Here is a 17,976-nt window from a genome sequence, read left to right as displayed (position 1 = left end):
ATTATGTTCGGGGCTGTTTTTGCCCCATTGACTTCCATCACATTTTTGATTGCAAAGCCATGGCACCATATAATCATGCATTCTTGATTGTAAAATGTGTCGTTTTTGCTGTTAATCATCAGTTGGCAGCATTAACCATTTAGATTTAGATGGTTTAAACCATTTAGCCTGTGTTAAAATGTTTCTGGCTTTTATATGGAGTAAAATTGCAGATTATAGTGTGTGTGTGTGTGTGTGCAGAAATACACTTACTATGTTTACTATGTTCTGAGAGCTGAGCTGCTTATTTTGATTTTCACACACACACGGTTACATTTCACGTATGTTTTGTTTGTTCTGTTTTGCGTGCTCTTCTCTCTCTTTTCCGCTGTGTGTCCTGTGCTGTTTCTTGGTGTGCAACCATTGGTCAAAGGAGCTGTCAATCACCATCGACACGCCAATCAGAACCGGGTCCGCTCCGTATAAAAGCCGTGCGCTTGCGCTGTTCTTGAGGAGCGCTTGGCTCACAGCCAGTCTCCTCACTTGTGTCGGCCAGCCTGTTCATTCATTTATTTGTTTGCGATTTGCTGTGTTCTAGTTCTCTCTTTATTAAAAGATTGCTTTATTAGATATGCTTGTGCAGCTCAGTTTATTATCTAGTGAGAAGTTGAACGATCTTTGTGAGAATTGGATTATATGAGATTCTGTTTTGCTAATGGCTAACAGTGTGTACTTTACCAGAACTCTAGTAATGTGAGCAGCTTAGAATATTTATTTGTTAGTTAGTTAAAGGAGGCGTTGCCACATGTGTAGTTGTGTTTTGAGGTTATGAAGTTTAGTTAAGCTACGTGCTGAAGATTACAGTTTTGTTTCTGCATTTTTCTTTGGTTAGTCAGTTTAGTGGGTTGGGGTTTAGTTAGATCGTTTTGTTATATTTATTTCTTTGTTTTGGCAACACTCCTATTTTCTTTAATTCGATTATTTAAAATTACATTTACATTACATTCTCTTCATTGTTTGACATTCACTGTTTATTAAATACTTAATTTGTTTCACTTAACAAGTGGTTGTGTGTTCTCATTCATCCAGCATCAGTAGACTCACTGATTGTTACGTTTTATCCTTTTAATACCCTTAACAACTTAAACACGTAACACACGCACACACATACACACACTATATTCCAAATAACTCCAAGTTAGAAAGCTTTTTTGCACTGCTAATGATCAATGGTAAAATGACATATTTTATCTCTTCCCAAAAGGGTAAACCACCAACGATCAGGAATGCATGATTATATGCTGTCATGGCTTTGCATTCAAATAATGTGATTATAATGGAAGTCAATGGGGCTAAAACAGCCCCCAACATAACGAAAGGGGAGTCAATTTGCCCAGAGTGTATTGTTGAATTTTTCAAAGCATTTTCCCAAAATATGTGTAAAAATAAGATTTGTCAGCAAAAAAAATCCAATTTGCTGAGAAACAGAGGAAGTTTTGGCCAAATTAGGACTCAAAATCCCCTCAGAGTGGATGAAAACATCCCAACAGCACACAAGGGTTAATGGGCATTATAAAGTACGAATGCATATTAACTTTAAAAAGCAATATATGATATAAAAATCTCTCTAGACATATAGATGAATTGAATTTCTAAAGTAATTAGCAGTGAGATTGTGTACTGCTGTTGTTTGTGCTACTCACAGGCCATCGCTGGTGTTTCTGGAAAGAGACAGAGTCCCAGTGCGGTGCAGATGGCATGAGGAGGCATGGAGTACAGCAGGAGCTCAATTAACTGCTTTCCATAGGTTTTCACAAAGGTGTTGCATGTGTCCTCATATTGTTCAGGCAAATAACTACAGATTTTCTCCAACAGGTTTTCTATAGCCGCCTACAAAGTGAAACAAGGGGCAAGCTTTAGCTTAAGGTACAATTCTCACTATTAGCAAACCGTTAACTGAGACTTTTAGCTTAATAAGCTACGAATGAGCTGTTTAGGGTTTACATGTTTACTAGTAAAATTCCATGACTCTTTTAAGGCTTCAGGTAAATATTGATGACAGTGTTTCTTGTTGTGTCTATGTATACATGCTATATACACTTAAAAAGTGATTTATTTGCTGCATGTTTGACCTACTTGACTAAAATGAGTTGAAACAACACAATCCTTAATGTTTTTTTTCTGAGATAACTTAATAGTTTTATGTTCAATCCACTTAAACTTGTAAAAATGATTAAGTTAACTTAATCGATTTGGGTTGGGACAACATGAATTGTGTGGAACCCAGCATGTTTTACAGTGTAAAGAAAAGCAGAAGAAAATGTCCATAATTAGCAGTTTTCAGTATTTTGTGATCCATGCTTTTATTTTCCCCTGTTTATTTCTGTTTTTGAATTGCATTATGGGATCTTGATCTTTTTTCCCAACAACTTTTAACCTTGAAAAGTTCAGAAAGTGTCTTTTATGAACATTTGTAATAGTGTGCGGTGCTATATTGTCTGGGTTGGTGTTATATATTACTCTACAAACACCTTGTAATAAACTGCCAGCACATTTTCTACTGTTTTACAGATTTATTTCTCTATATATTATTATTTCTTATACATTATATTATTCCAAACGAATAAAATGTCAATAAAAGTCACTTTGTTAAACTGTAGAGTTGAGTTTTCAACATCAAAAGTCAACAGAGCAGAGATCAACATCCCATAATGCAATTCACTACCGTAAACAAACTGAAAACACTTGTGAATCTCAAAACACAGAAACTGTTCATTAACAAATATGTTTCACACTGTATAGTAAAATACAGGCCCGGATTGGGTAATCGGGAGGACTGGGAGAATTCCCAGTGGGCCGGTCCGTTTTTTGGCCGCGAGGGCCGGTGTCCCTAGCTGCTTGCACTCTCAGTAGTCGCACTTTTTTTATTTATGTATTTATTTGACCATAGCCTCACTCTTTTTATTCATTATTTTGCCGCAGCTCCGCTCTTTTTATTTATTTTCTCGCTGCCCCGTGAGCAAAATGCAGCCTGCAGATTAATGATAATGTAACCATTCGACCGCGGCACCTTAGTGAATATAAGAATTTGAATAATTAATATTAATGAATATTACACCTGCTCAGTAAAAATCAGATGGTTAGAAATTTAAAGAGGGGAGCATAAGATTAAACCATTGTGGTCCAGTGGTCAGCACGCGTTACAACACTGTCGACCCGGGTTCAAAACTCACCTAATTTATTTATTTATTTTTAATTTTTAGTGTTAAGACATATAATACTGTTTGGGTTACTTATGTAGGTGTAAATATTTTAATTTTATTGTGTGACCACCATTACAAAGGACTGGGTATATATAAAGAATTTTGCATAGAATATGTATTTAGATAATGCAGGAAATGACATTGTGATGTTTTAAACAATAGTGTTGGAGATTTAGCTCCCCTTTAATGCTCTCATATTTACGAAAAACATTTGAAGCTCTAAAGCAGCTGTTTCCTTGAAAAAGGCGTACGTGATAGTGTCAATAGAAACTGAATTGGAAATGTCGTTATTTTAATATAGCCAGTCGTGAACTGAGGTGGGCCGGTCTAAGGATTGAAACTCCAGGGCTGAAAAGGAGTCCCACTCCGGCCCTGGTCAAATACATGACAATCTGTGTAAGTCATAAAACAAAATTATTTAATTATATTAATACAAAACTACCCTTGCGTATATAATTTATGCACAATATAATATAAAAATGATGACGAATACAACTGAAAACAAATGATACAACTAAATGCCTTGTAGAATTCATTCAGTTTATATGGTCAAATATCTATACTTCAATATTTTTATATTACTTAACCAAAACATTGTGGGTTTTTGTTTTTCCAAAACTATTACAGGCCTGGAAAAATGGCATGTCAGAATTTCATGACTTTTTCATGACTGTATGAATCCTGTTAATAGTTATTAAGGTACAGTCATATTTACATTCCAGTAAATATGTTTACTTGGAGTTTACTTACAGCTACACGCATTTTCCCGTCAAGTTTGTTTTTTTATAACAAATCACAACTTTTTGTGTGGAGAAAAAGCTTCACCCTTGTGTACGGCTCAAATTGACTCCCCTTTCATTATGTTTGGGGCTGTTTTTGCCCCATTGACTTTCATTATGATCACATTTTTGATTGCAAAGCCATGGCACCATATAATCATGCATTCTTGATTGTAAAATGTGTCATTTTTGCTGTCAATCATCAGTTGGCAGCATTAACTATTTAGATAGGCCTGTGTTAACATGTTTCTGGCTTTTATATGGAGTAAAACAGCAGATTATAGTGTGTGTGTGCAGAAATACACTTACTATGTTTACTATGTTCTGAGTTGCTTATTTTGATTTACACACACACACTCACACACACACTCACACACACACACACACACACACACTATGCTCCAAATAACTCCACATAAAAATTGCAAACAAAGCTTTTTTTGCACTGCTAATGATCAACGGTAAAAATGACACACTGTACCTCTTCCCAAAAGGGTAAACCACCAACGATCAAGAATGCATGATTATATGCTGTCATGACTTTGCATTGAAATAATGTGATTATAATGGAAGTCAATGGGGCAAAAACAGCCCCCAACATAACGAAAGGGGAGTCAATTATTAAGGTACATTATTATTTTGCTGCTTGTTCAAACTACTTAATTCAAATGATTTTAAATAAGAACGAGTTCCAATTTATTTGGGACAACCTAATTGTTTTAAATTCAAACCACTTAAATTTGTTGAGTTAACTTAATCGATTTGTGTTGGGACAGAACGAATGAATTTTTGGCAATTTTTAGATTAGTAGTTGTGTTTAAGTATTGGATAGGTTTACGATTTAGAATAAGATCATGCAGAATATGTGCTTATAAGTACTACTAAACAGCCAATGTCTTAATAATTAAGTAGATAATTAGTTAACAGTGAGAATTGAAACTAAAGTATTACCCAAACACGACAGCATTTTAAATGATGAACATTTATAAATGTGATGGCTTACTTCAGTTTTCTCTTTTGGCAACAAGTTCTCTACTGTCTTGATGAAGAGGAGGCAGAAATTACAGACGGGATTGATACGAACCTAAGAGACAGAGTAAAGTCAGAGTATTATGGCAGATTATCACATTAAATATTGACATATTCATGAAATAGACATCAGAACAGAGATTTCTCTAATGAGGATTTAAGACTAGCATGGTCTCAATCTTTTTATTCCTGAAATGCTTCAGTATTTATCAGCTATTTAGGTCGAGTCAACTATTTTTTATAATCCCATTATATCTGCAGATGTAATTTTTTTGCTATTTCTGTGCTGAATTTGGGTAAAAAAAAACATTTATTTATTTTATTTTTTTTTATGCAGAATGAACATGAGCTAATCACGATCCTCCAATCAAAGGATCCCAAATGACTAAATATATCCTTAATCATCGTCTGGAAGAAACCCCACTCCTCCCCTTCTTCCACCTTTAAGCTGCGGTCACACTGGGCTTTTCCTCCCATAGACTTCCATTCATACGCACTCGAATGCGTCAGACCGGAAACGCAAGGTCATGCGTCAAATTTCGCATGTTGTTGCGGTGCAAAGTTCAAGCTTGGTGAACTCTGACCTGCGAAATCGCATCACTTGACTGCGTGAGACCAATCGAGGATCAAAACAGGACCTCTCTTTAATCCCGCCCCTTTTCGAAGTGCCGTACGACAGAATTTCGCACACACAAAGCCCAGTGTGAGCGCAGCTTTATCCAGAATGGGTGGCACGGTGGCCCAGTGACTAGCACTGTTGCCTCGCAGCAAGAATACCAATGGCGTCAGGTCCTCGCTGGGCCATCTGGTATTTCTGTGCTGAGTCCGCATGTTCTCCCCGTGTCCGCGTGGATTTCCCCTGGGTTCCCCCAGTTTCCCCCCACCGTCCAAATATGCTCTATATTATAGATAAAAAAATAAGCCTAAATCTTTATTCTAATGTCTTACTCTCAGGAAGTTCACCTTAGGCTCAGCAGCAGGGGAGTTTGAGATCGACCTGAGCTCAATCTCCCCTGGCCCTGCTAAAGGGGAGGAGCCCTGGGCCCAGGCCAAACAAGCTACGTATAAATCATGAGCTAAGTGTGAATTCTTAAAAGAAATGTATATAAACACTGAATAAATATATACTTTACACACATTTCCAAGTAAATAAATAACCTCTATAGGCTAAAAAAAATCAGCGTCTGGGCCTCCTTATGTGTTATATAACAGAACAATATAGTTTTGCCGCTTTGGTGCATTTGTTGAACCATTAATATTTGCAAAGAACTTCTCAAAACAATTCATACAAACAACAAAAGCCTGTTATTTACACAGTCTTAAAGTAGTCAACTCTTAAAGTGGACCTATTATGTGCCTTTTTACAAGGTGTAAAAATAAGTCTGATGTCCCTAGAGTGTGTATGTTCAGTTTCAGTTCAAAATACCACACAAATAATGTTTTATAACTGCCTGAATCGACCCTTTTAGGCTTTGATCCTAATTGTGTCTTTTTGGCAACTGTCGCTTTAAATGCAAATGAGATTGTGCTCTTTTCAAAAGAGGGAGGAGCTACAAACGCCTGTGTGTCAGCATATTGGCAGATTCAAAACTCCAATTCTCACTCTGTTTATGCTAATTAGGGAGAGAGGCTTTCCCCCTCTGATGACACGTACAAAGGGGGAATGTCAATCAAAAGTTTCTGAGTTTATGCAGATGTCGGCACCAATACCCAAGTGTTTAAGTGCGCCAACATATAGCACCATGGTGCTCACGACGACCCGAGTTCGATTCCCGGCTCGAGGTCCTTTGCCAACCCTTCCCTTCTATCTGCTTCCAATACTTTCCTGTCTGAAATCACCATCCTCCCCACCCCCCAAAAAAAAGTTAATTATGAATTAATTCATATTTATCATTAGTGGCTGGTTATATTCACAGACTACTACCACACAACTGTGTTTAAACCCCTTATAAAACTGAATATTGCATAATATGTCCCCTTTCTCAAGCCAACAACAAATCTAAAAACTTTACTAGTTCCTTTTCCTTCATAACTAAACTCAAGCTAAAGTTTTTGCGGAAGAATGACTCTCCTGGTTGTGAGAACTGAAACCAATAATACCAGACTTGAGCCTTAAATATGAGCTGTCTAAAGCATACCTCTGGACCAGTTCCTCTTGAGGGTTTTGTGTAGATCAAACCCTGTTCATTCAGGCTGAAGTCGAGCTCTGATGCTGATTTTCTCTCAGGCTGGACGGCACACAGTCCCAGCATTGAACACACGTCACTGTTTTCTTTCTGTGATGAGGATTAAAACAACTTGCTGAAGACTGAATTATTCAAGTTGAATTCTTTTTCAAATATTTCCCAAGTGTTTATATTTTTCTACTGGAGAAAATCTTTTTTTCTTTTAGTTTACCTGGAATTAAGCATCAAGTAATAAGAAGCATAATAAAAGACCTAAGGCTATTATTAGCCCCCTTAAGAAATTATCATTTTATTACAACACAAAACTTTCCCAGAGATGGGTTGCAGCTGGAAGGGCATCTGCTGTGTAAAACATATGCTAGATAAGTTGGCGGTTCATTCTGCTGTGGCGACCCCGGATTAATAAAGGGACTAAGCCAAAAAGAAAATGAATGAATGAATGCATGCATGAAAAATACTAAACAAAGCACTGTTGTCACAAAACACGAAACACCAAAACTCGATTTTTGAGATGTTGACAGTCATATATGTGTCCCACGTTGCTAAAAACACTATTAGGACACACATATTTCAGTAAAAAATGATTTTCAAGCAAATTTGTTCTTCCGGTTTGTAAAGAAATTTTGAAGCTGCGTCACTGCGATTAGATCCCTGTGTGAAATCCAGCATGTAGACTGGCTGTCTGTACCAGCGTGTACAACGTGACATCTTTGAGCTTTCAGCATTAATTCATTAGAAAGACTTGGTTTGAACCAATCAGCGTGCTCTATTGTGTATGAGGTGCAACTTCATTAATATGCATGATATGGCTTTGAAGACTATTACAGTGTTCAGATGGCAAAGAGACGCCATGTTGTGTTGCCGACCGTATTTCAAACAAGTGGAAGTAGAGGAATTGTTTGGAGACATGGGTCATTATTGTTGAGTTTATAAATGTGCTGCAACGAGAGCGCAGCTGGACTCACGTGTGGATTACAGTGGTCTGCTAACATGCGACAAAAATACGTTTATAAGGAATATTTTTAACCTGAGAACTTTTCGCATCTGGAAATGGTGAAATACGGATTTGCCGCTCGTCTCCTTTTAAAAAAAGACACGTCTCCAGTTGGTGTTTAGTGTCTCTACAGATTTGGTAAGTGTGTGTGATCGGTGCTCTTTGTTTATGTTTATTCAGATGGCAAAGCTAGTTAGTATCATCAGCAGTACTCTTTCAGTTTTTTTAAGAGATGCTTTAGTCAAAATGATTTAGTTACTAAGTTTACAGTAATATCACTGCAATATTATGGACTGAAAGATCCGCTGTAAATGCCGGTCTCCGAATGTAAACATGTACACACCTTAATCAAACTATTACCGTCGTGTAGAATTTTCGCCGCATTTTGTGACAGGAAAGTCTACACGGCTGTCTGCCGCTACCTATTGAGTGCATCTAAGTTACAGAGAAATGCGGAGGTATTTTTTTCTCCCATTCGCCATGCGGTATCAAACATTACATTAAAACAACACTCTTCCAGCAGTTCCTCGCATGCAATATCTCCTTTGTCATGGGGGGCATGCATGAATGAAAGTGAAAGTACTAAACTGCAGTTAAAGTCCACAAATTAAGAATTTGGCGAATAATTCGATGACTGATGTCCTTGTAAGTAGTCACTGTCTTTCTCCCCTGCATCTGTGTGTTGTTTTGCCTCTGTGAAAATCAGCGCATGCTCGAACCGAAAACTCCCATTTTTATGCAAACTCATCCCTCTTCCCCTCCCCCGACACTCCCACCTAAACAGAGCTGGACACACCCACTTTCTTGACTTTTTTTTTCAAACTAGAGGTGTGAAAACACCCTGCTGAGACGGGGGTTTTGTGGCCCTTAAACCTAATTGAACTATATTAACCTTTAAGCTCAATACTAGTATCTTACAAAATATTATGTACTGTCATCATGGCAAAGACCAAAGAAATTAGCTTTTAGAAGTTAGTTATTAAAACTATTATGTGTTGAAAAGAAAATCTTCTTGCAGTTAAACAGTAATTGGGAAATATTTGAAAAAGAAAAGGCTAACATTTGTATATTTTGTATATACTGTATATTTTAGTATTTATAAATCTAATTATTCATGTAAAATGATATCTCACATTGATTAAATGTTATGGATAGAAAAATAGTTCTGGCAGCTAGAATCGTTAGCTTGTTAACCTAAGTTAAGTACTCACTGTGAATGCACTGAAATGTCTGATGATCAAATGAATGTATGTCTTTGCTCCGTCCATACACAAGGGGATGACGGGGTGTTCATAACAAAACCTGTCCACCGCTTTTTCAATCAGGTGCTGTGGAGAAAGAGAACTAGTTAGGATCAATATGTGAACAATTCCAGATCATTAACAGCTGACCCAGGCTTATTGGAAATATGTGTGCAGGGCTACATTGTTGAGAACCGAGAAATATGTACCCTGGACTATGCTTGCTTGTTGTGTTTTTAAAGTCCACTAGAGGGCGCTGTTTACACTTTAGGCAATGAGTTTATTTACATAAACACCAATCACTGATTTTAATAAGATTAAGGCAATACTCTGATTAAGAGTCTACCATTTAAACAGAGATTATGGATCTTAATTTGACCAAAGTCATAATCGAAATAAACAGAAATGGAATCAAGACATGTGGAGTATGTCAATTTTAGGCGCATTATTGAAATGCAGAACAGAAACACTTTAATCGAACTATTAACATTTTGTAGGACATTTCAGTACAATTTTCCACAGGACGCAGACACAGCAGTTGTCAGGCATTTGACGACAAACAAATGAGAATGGCTTCAAGCAACAGCACATTTTTTTGTTGTGGGGGCATTCATTAAAAAGTTAGTGAATGAAATAGCAGTGTTGGCCTGTTGCTTGAGAATTTGTATCCGCCCTCATGTTTGCATGGATAGTGTGAGAAATTAACTGGAGTTGAACTCCTCCAAAATCATATATGGTGCCTTAATGAACACAAACTGTTGTTGTGTGAAACGCCGGAGAAAACTAGCATCGAATGGTGACGTAATGACGTTAATTGAACTATGTATCATGACATGTAAAACGGGAACATAAAAGAAACATTCAAAAACACTGATGTAAACACCTTAATTATATTATTGTCTTATTAAGATTTAGCCAAATAGTTAGATTACTGATGTTCATGTAATCAAATATGTTACTGGGTAGATAATTATATAAGTGCCATTTCTCGTAAATCCACCAGAGGCCGCTGTTTACATTACTGCGAATATTAACGTCTTTCTTATGTGCGTCCATGGGAGAAGCCGGTTGACTTTGTTGTTTTGCATAATATATCAGCTTGATATAGACTGACAATTGGTACCTCCCCATAGTATTCGTTTTACATACAAAATGCAGGCATATGTCCAGAGAACCGGAAGGGATGTGATGGTGGGTGGAAAAAATTGGTGCAAGGAAAAAACCCCGATTTTTTTTTTTTTTTTTTTTTTTTTTTTTTTTTTTTTTTTTTTTTTTCGTTCCCTCGCAAAACTGTTTTTCCACAAACACTTCCTGTTCAATTCATACATGTCAACCTTCCCATTTTACTGGGATTATCCGGTATTTTACCATTTTATCCTGATATCAGCCGATTATTAAGTATTTTCTTATGTTTCTTCTATATTTTTAATCTCGAAAGCACGCTGAAATTAATATAAAAATGTCTGCATTCACTTTCTCTCCATTAAAGCTGTGCGTTGATCAACGTCCTTCATACGCAACATCTGAATCACTGAATGCATAAGCGCTGACTGATGGACGCGCTCTGTATGATAAACTGATCCCAGATCAGCTTCTGTACACGCCATTTAAAGTGACACCTCTGTCATCGAACAAGTGAAGAGCAGCAAATGAAGCTCTCAATTTGTTTAGTTTGATAAAAGAGGTGTCCCTTTAAGAATGCACAGATCTATAATGAAAGCATTCGATTACTTTATTAACTGTGTTCATTTAGGAGAAAATTAATTGTGTTTAATATAAAACACGCAGGACAGACATGTTTACATATTATTAAGTGTATTTGTCTGTTTAAACACACCCCAATCATAAAGTGTCCTGCACTTTCACTCTTTAAATGGCGTGTACAGAAGCTGATTTGGCATCAGTTTATCATACGGAGCGCGTCCGTCAGTCAGCGCTTATACCAGTCATTGGCTCATACATGCATTCGCTGATTCAGAGGTTGCATATGAAGAAAGAAAGTGAATGCAGACATTTTTATATTAATTTCAGCATGCTTTCAAGATTAAAAATATAAGAGAAATATGGGAAAATATTTAATGATACGGGAGAATCCCAGCAAAAATGGGAGGGTTGACATGTATGAAGTGAACAGGAAGTGTTTGTGGAAAAACTGTTTTGCAAGGGAACGCAAATACTTTTATCACTTTCTCCCACCCATTTTTCCCCACCATCACATCTCTTCTGGGTCTCTGTACATATGTACCTGCGAGCACATATTTCTCGGTTCTCAGAAATGTATCCCTGGGCACATTTTCCCATTGAGCTTGTGTTGGAGTTTAAGCTTCCAGCTTAGGAGCAGTGACAGAAACTTGTACAGCGCAGCTGCCATCGGAAAGTGAAACAAGCGCTTTAGCTTGATAATAATGTCACTGCTAATTTCACCTCTGTAAAAGCTAATCATCACAAGATGGTGTTGTACAGGAGCTACAATAGTTAGCAGATCTGGCTTAAAGAAAATGTACACCCTTAGGAAGGAGAAGCTCATTCAAGTGTGCAATACTTCTTTTAAACTAAAAATACAAAAAGTACACTTCCAGTCTACTCTTTAAGCACTTTCATGAAACATACAGTACTGTACAAAAGTCTTTGGCCACCATTAGATTAGTCATTTAATTATTTATATTGATTCATAATATGGTGGAATAATCTCTCACTCCTCACCTGAACAGTAATGACATGTATAGATAATTATATTGGTTATGAAACAATAGTCATGATATTTATAGACTAAAACAGTCATGAAATGGCCTCCACAGAGTCCAGACCTTAAAGGGCACCTATGGTAAATCTACTTTTCAAGCTGTTTGGACAGACATATGTGCATGTATGGTGTATAGACCGTCATATTGGGGTGATATAAGCACACCCTGTGCTTTTTTTTCAATTTAACAACATAAAAACGGTGGACCAATTGGAGTGGTTTTCAAACCGACCGCAACTTTACGTAGGAGAGCGGTCCCCCCGCCCACCAATATTGATTGACAGGCGCGTCATCATATCCTCAGTTTGTTGATTCACGTCCGCCATTTTCAGCGTCAGTCGAAGCGATATCACTAAAGGAACACGCTAGCTCTATTTTTAGATGCAAGGCTCATTGGGCTCAACACAAGATCAATATTCTCCACATTATCACTCTAATCGGAATTATTGGTTGTATCTTTAGGTAGGTTTGCAAACATGTGTACTTCTCATTGAGTCTACCTTATACTTCAGCCGTTTGCATTTCTCGCGATCCCAGAAGCTCCCTGATCTTAACTAGCATGCGTTTTAGAATTCTAAACATCGGTTTCTATCAGGGTACACTCAAGTCGACGGCTGGGCGCCGCGGACCGCTGCAGAAACCTATGTTTAGAATTCAAAAATGCATGGCGCGACGATTCGAGACACTTCATGTTTCTGCCGCGCCACAGAGAGTGTCTGGTGTGCCGTGTCGCGGCTTCGAGCGGCACATCCGGTGCCTCAGTCAAAGTTAATTCAGTGTGCGTGGTTATTAGTTTCTGTGTACAAGTTCAGCACTTGTACAGAGACACAAATGATTTTGTACTCTCTGCTTGGTCTGTGTCCGAGTCGTACATGTACGACTGAATGCTGTACCTCTCACTCTAGCTCTGCATGTCAGACTCTGTTGCAAACGCAGAGCGGGTGAGCTCATGGCCCCGCCCCCTTGTTACGTTGGCGGGAAGCCGAAACTAATTTACATGTGAAGCAACACACCCATAAATCAGCGAACTGTGGACACGCCCCCAACATGACACTTTTAACACATTATAATAAAAAATCTGAATTGTGTTTTAAACTGAACCTAAACTGGCACACTCAGAAGAACCATAATATTAATATTACATCATAAAAAAGAGGTCAACTATGTGCCCTTTAATATTATAAAGGCAGTATGAGATTGCCTGGACAGAGGAGAAAAAAAAACACATAAATTAGAAGATGAACTTGACTCTGGTATATGGAGTTATACTGAATACTGTCTTTTGCTAGCAGGAGCCATTTTATTCTAAAAACAGTGTTTTGTTTTGCTTTTCTCAATTTTGTGTACATATTTATTTTCTATATTAATGCAGAGACTCGTCTTATATCTGGAAGGTCATTAAAACTTTGATAAATCAGCAGAAATCTTGGGGGACCAAAACTTTTGCACAGTACTGTACATTAGGTGCTTCTCAGAAAGATACTTAAAATTGAACTCAAGTATACTTTCCTATAAGAGACATGTATACTTAAAGTCCTCTTGAAATCAAACTGTACAGTGTTTATTTTGCTAGCTCACTGTTATTTAGCTAGCTGTTATGCTTAAGGTGAATCATTAAAATGGTGAATAATTAAAATAGTATTGATTTCAAGCGGATTTTTAAATTATAATTAAATATTTGAATTATACTTGAGTTATAGTAATAAAAATATATTAAATATAATAATAATGCATTTTATTTGTAGTGCACTTTTCTCAGACCTAAAGTACTGCATTGATGCTAGTGTACTTACATATACTTATACTTCAACATTACTTAAAGGGATAGTTCACCCAAAAATGAATAAAGATAATTTATTCTCCCTTATGTGGGTGTAAAGTTTCTTTCTTCAGTTGAACACACTAGAAAAATTGTAGCAAGACGTCTCCTTTTGTGTGAAACACAAGAAAGAAAGTCAAACTGGTTTTAAACAAGTGAGGGGTAAATGATGACAATGTTTCATTTTTGGGTGAACTGTCCCTTTAAGTATACTTCATAAATGAACTTTCATAAGAGTAAACACTCAAGCTAAGGATTAATGAAAGTTTTGCACACTGATTTAAAGTGTTCAGGTAAATTCAATGCATTTTAGAAAATAAGTATTACCTGTGAGTCTGGATGGGAGAGCATTTCTGTCAGTAACTGCACAATCTTGTTGCAATTGCTGCACATGCCGTTCATCTAAAGGAGAACACAGCATCTCATCAACCAAGGTTACAATCCATCAACTGATCTGATGACTTAAAACATCGCTTTGGTGCATTATTGACCTTATTCATTTAGTAGACGCTTTTATTCAAAGTGACTAACAAGTGAAGTTTCATAAACTCATTTCGAGAGGAGCACGTGATATGATTGAGCACGTCTGGCCACTCATCTGTAATCAGTAATAATCCAATCAGAGTGATCCTAGTTTACTATGAATGGATCATTTTCTCCCTACTGTTTCTATCTTCGTTGGAAGAATCCCCCTTCCACCCCAGCTCCTCCTTTTCCTCCCTTTTCTAAAGGGGGAGCTCTCGAGACCTACCTGATCTCGGATCTCCTGATATGCTTATCGACCGGGCGGGAGCCCTGGGCTCAAATATCTCCGAGCTCAGGGTTCTCTCCCAGGACAGCATGCCAAACCTGCTTTATACGCCAAGCATATCTAAGTGGGAACTCTTGAAATGAGGATAAAAGAAGCCTGGTAACATGGACACTGTTTATGTGATAATATTCATAACACACACTTTCAGAAATAAAGGGATGAAAGCTGACACTGAGGTGATGCCTGAAAGGTGCATGATTGTAACTAATGGGTTTATACTGGTACCTTAAAGAGATAGTGCACTGAAAACGTTAGACTTATTCATCATTTACCGTCCCTCGAGTGGTTCTAAATCTTTATGAGTTTCTTTTGTTTTTCTGTTGAACTGAAGATATTTTGAAGAATGTTGGAAACTGGTAGCCATTGACAATACTATGGATGCCAATGGCTGCTTATTTCCAATAATCTTCAAAATATCTTTTTGGTTCCACTGAAAAAAACTGGTTCATAACCACATAAGGGTGAGTAAATAGTTAGTCAGTTTTTATTTTCGAGTGAACTATCCTTTTAAATGTACACATTGGTACCTAAAAGGTACATAGATCTACACTGTAAAATATCTTGCTGCCTGAAATGTCTTCGTTGAATCAACTTTTATGGTGGCTCAGTGGTTAGCCTCACAGCAAGAAGGTCGCTGGTTTGAGTCCCGGCTGGGCCAGTTGGCATTTCTGTGTGGAGTTTGCATGTTCTTCCTGTGTTGGTGTGTGTTTCCTCCACAGTCCAAACACATGCGCAATAGGTGTGAATGTGAGTGTGTATGGGTGCTTCCTAGTACTGGGTTGCAGCTGAAAGGGCATCTGCTGTGTAAAAAATATGCTGGATAAGTTGGTGGTTCATTCCGCTGTGGCGACCCCTAATAAATTAAGGGGTTACGCCGAAGGAAAATCAATGAATGAACTTGAATGACATTTTTTGTCATCTCAAATTACATCGATCAAATTAAATTGCAAAATATTAAGTTAAACTTTGTACGCAGATAAAAATGTAGTCAGAATCTGATTAAATACATTTCAAGAGTTCACACTTAGCTGATGATTAATTATAAAGTGTGTTTGGCATGCTGTCCCGGGAGAGAGCCCTGAGCTCCCTCCTGTTTGCAAGGCGAGAGGGGAGTTTGAGCTCAGGTAGATCTCGAGAACTCCCCTGCTGTTTGTAGCTAATGAACAATTAGGGATTGCTATGAAGAGATAACTACTTACTAGGAGCATGTCTATGGTGCCGATTTGGATTAGTCAATTTACTTAAGTCGCATGTTTTTGGATGGTGGGAGGAAACCCACGCGAGCACTGGGAGAACGTGTAAACTCCACATAGAAACGTTGACTGGCCTAGTAAGGACTAGAATCAGTGATGTTCTTGCTGTGAGGTAAATGCCGGGCTGCCAATCTAGGAAAGGAGGAGGAGTAGGGAAGGAAGAGGGGATTCTTCAAAACGAAGATGACTGGATTTTATGGAGGTTATTTATGGTGACTTAGGAATCGTTTGATTGGTAAATCATAAATTGGCTAATGCAGGACCAGCTGTGGTCAATCATAAGCACATGATCCTCTAAAAATTAGTTTATAAATAAACTTCACTAAATAAAATAACTGAAAACGTGATTTATTGGATTTACTACATTTTTTTAAGGTTGCAAATTTAAAAATGAATTATAGTTTAGTTCAGCCCATAATTATTTGCAACCAGTTACTTTAAAAAAAGGTCTAAATCCAATTAATCATTTTTCACAGTGATAAAACTACCTTTGGTCATATAATTTTTAACAGTATGGTTTTGAAAAAGTTGAGCTGCAGTGACGGCTTTAATTTTGTTGTGCACAAGCCCACACACTTTCACAACCTCTTTCACAGCTGTACATGAAACATAAATTAATCTTTATTGGAAGAAGGAAGTGTGAACCAAACAGCATATTCTCAGATCCTCTTTTAAGATTCACTGTCAAGATTAAGGTTTGTAAAAGTTCACAGCATGCAAATTGGTATCTCAAAAAAAAAGACATGATCATTTGACAGAGGACATGATGTTAAACTTTCCAAATCTATTTATTTAAATTTGGATTAAGCATTTACCTGTGGGGAAATAATGTGTGACACTTAAATACACAACCTGACAAAAGATTTCCTGCCTATTCAAGTTTTAGGAACAAATAATAACTCGACTTCATTAATAACTCGATCATTTGGCATCAGACGTGGCTTAAATGAAAGGCAAAGGCCTCTAGATTACACTGATTTGACCAAAATAAAATATGATCATGTCTTGATTTTGAATGATTTCATTAGGACAGTAAGGTCTGACTTTACTCAGACTAAAGTCTTGTGACTGAACAGAAATAATGTCCAGTATACAATATAAAATCATGCTGCAGTGGAAACGGAATGAATATTGTGTCTGTCTCCATCTTGAGCTTGGGGGACTGCATCCATACATCTCTGCAATGACTCAAATCACTGATTAATAAAGTCATCTGGAATGGCAAAGAAAGCCTTCTTGCAGGACTCCCAGAGTTCATCAAGATTCTTTGGATTCATTTCAATGCCTTCTCCTTTATCTTACCCCAGACATGCTCAATAATGTTCATGTCTGGTGACTGGGCTGGCCAATCCTGGAGCACCTTGACCTTCTTTGCTTTCAGGAGCTTTGATGTGGAGGCTGAAGTATGAGGAGCGCTATCCTGCTGGAGAATTTGCCCTCTCCTGTGGTTTGTAATGTAATGGGCAGCACAAATGTCTTGATACCTCAGGCTGTTGATGTTGCCATCCACTCTGAAGATCTCTCGCACGCCCCCATACTGAATGCAACCCCAAACCATGATTTTCCTTCACCAAACTTGACAGATTTTTGTGAATCTTGGGTCCATGTAGGTTCCAGTAGGTCTTCTGCAGCATTTGTGATGATTGTAATGCAGCTCAACAGATGAATTATCAGAAAAATCCACCTTCTGACACTTTTCCAAATGATCAACTAGAAGTCAAGTTATTATTTGTTGCTCTTACAACTGTGATCGACGACAAGACTTTTGTCAGACACTGTGTAAGTAAATACGAATATAATATCAGTCACTGGTCACTCACCATGGGAAGGCTGGTGATTCTCGGTTCTGGATCTACACTTCTTGCCCATCCTATAGCAA

At 37.6% G+C, this 17,976-nt stretch overlaps 1 protein-coding gene across 2 annotated transcripts in view; it reads right to left on the bottom strand.

Moving 5' to 3' along the window:
* sftpbb (surfactant protein Bb) overlaps positions 1–17,976 on the bottom strand; it is a 298,486-nt gene that overhangs the window by 277,496 nt on the left and 3,014 nt on the right. For both annotated transcript variants that reach the window (XM_056458829.1, XM_056458830.1), the window contains exons 2-7: positions 17,918–17,967; positions 14,361–14,435; positions 9,442–9,558; positions 7,189–7,326; positions 5,025–5,105; positions 1,683–1,869 (exon numbers count right to left, since the gene is read on the bottom strand). In XM_056458829.1, the coding sequence (XP_056314804.1) occupies positions 1,683–1,869; positions 5,025–5,105; positions 7,189–7,326; positions 9,442–9,558; positions 14,361–14,435; positions 17,918–17,967 (648 nt within the window). The remainder of the gene's footprint in view (positions 1–1,682; positions 1,870–5,024; positions 5,106–7,188; positions 7,327–9,441; positions 9,559–14,360; positions 14,436–17,917; positions 17,968–17,976) is intronic.

This window comes from Danio aesculapii, chromosome 5 (genome assembly GCF_903798145.1).
Source record: "Danio aesculapii chromosome 5, fDanAes4.1, whole genome shotgun sequence".
In the NCBI taxonomy this organism is placed as follows: Eukaryota; Metazoa; Chordata; class Actinopteri; order Cypriniformes; family Danionidae; genus Danio; species Danio aesculapii.
The sequence above is the reverse complement of the archived record's forward strand: the minus strand, read 5'-3'. Positions and strand labels throughout refer to the sequence as shown.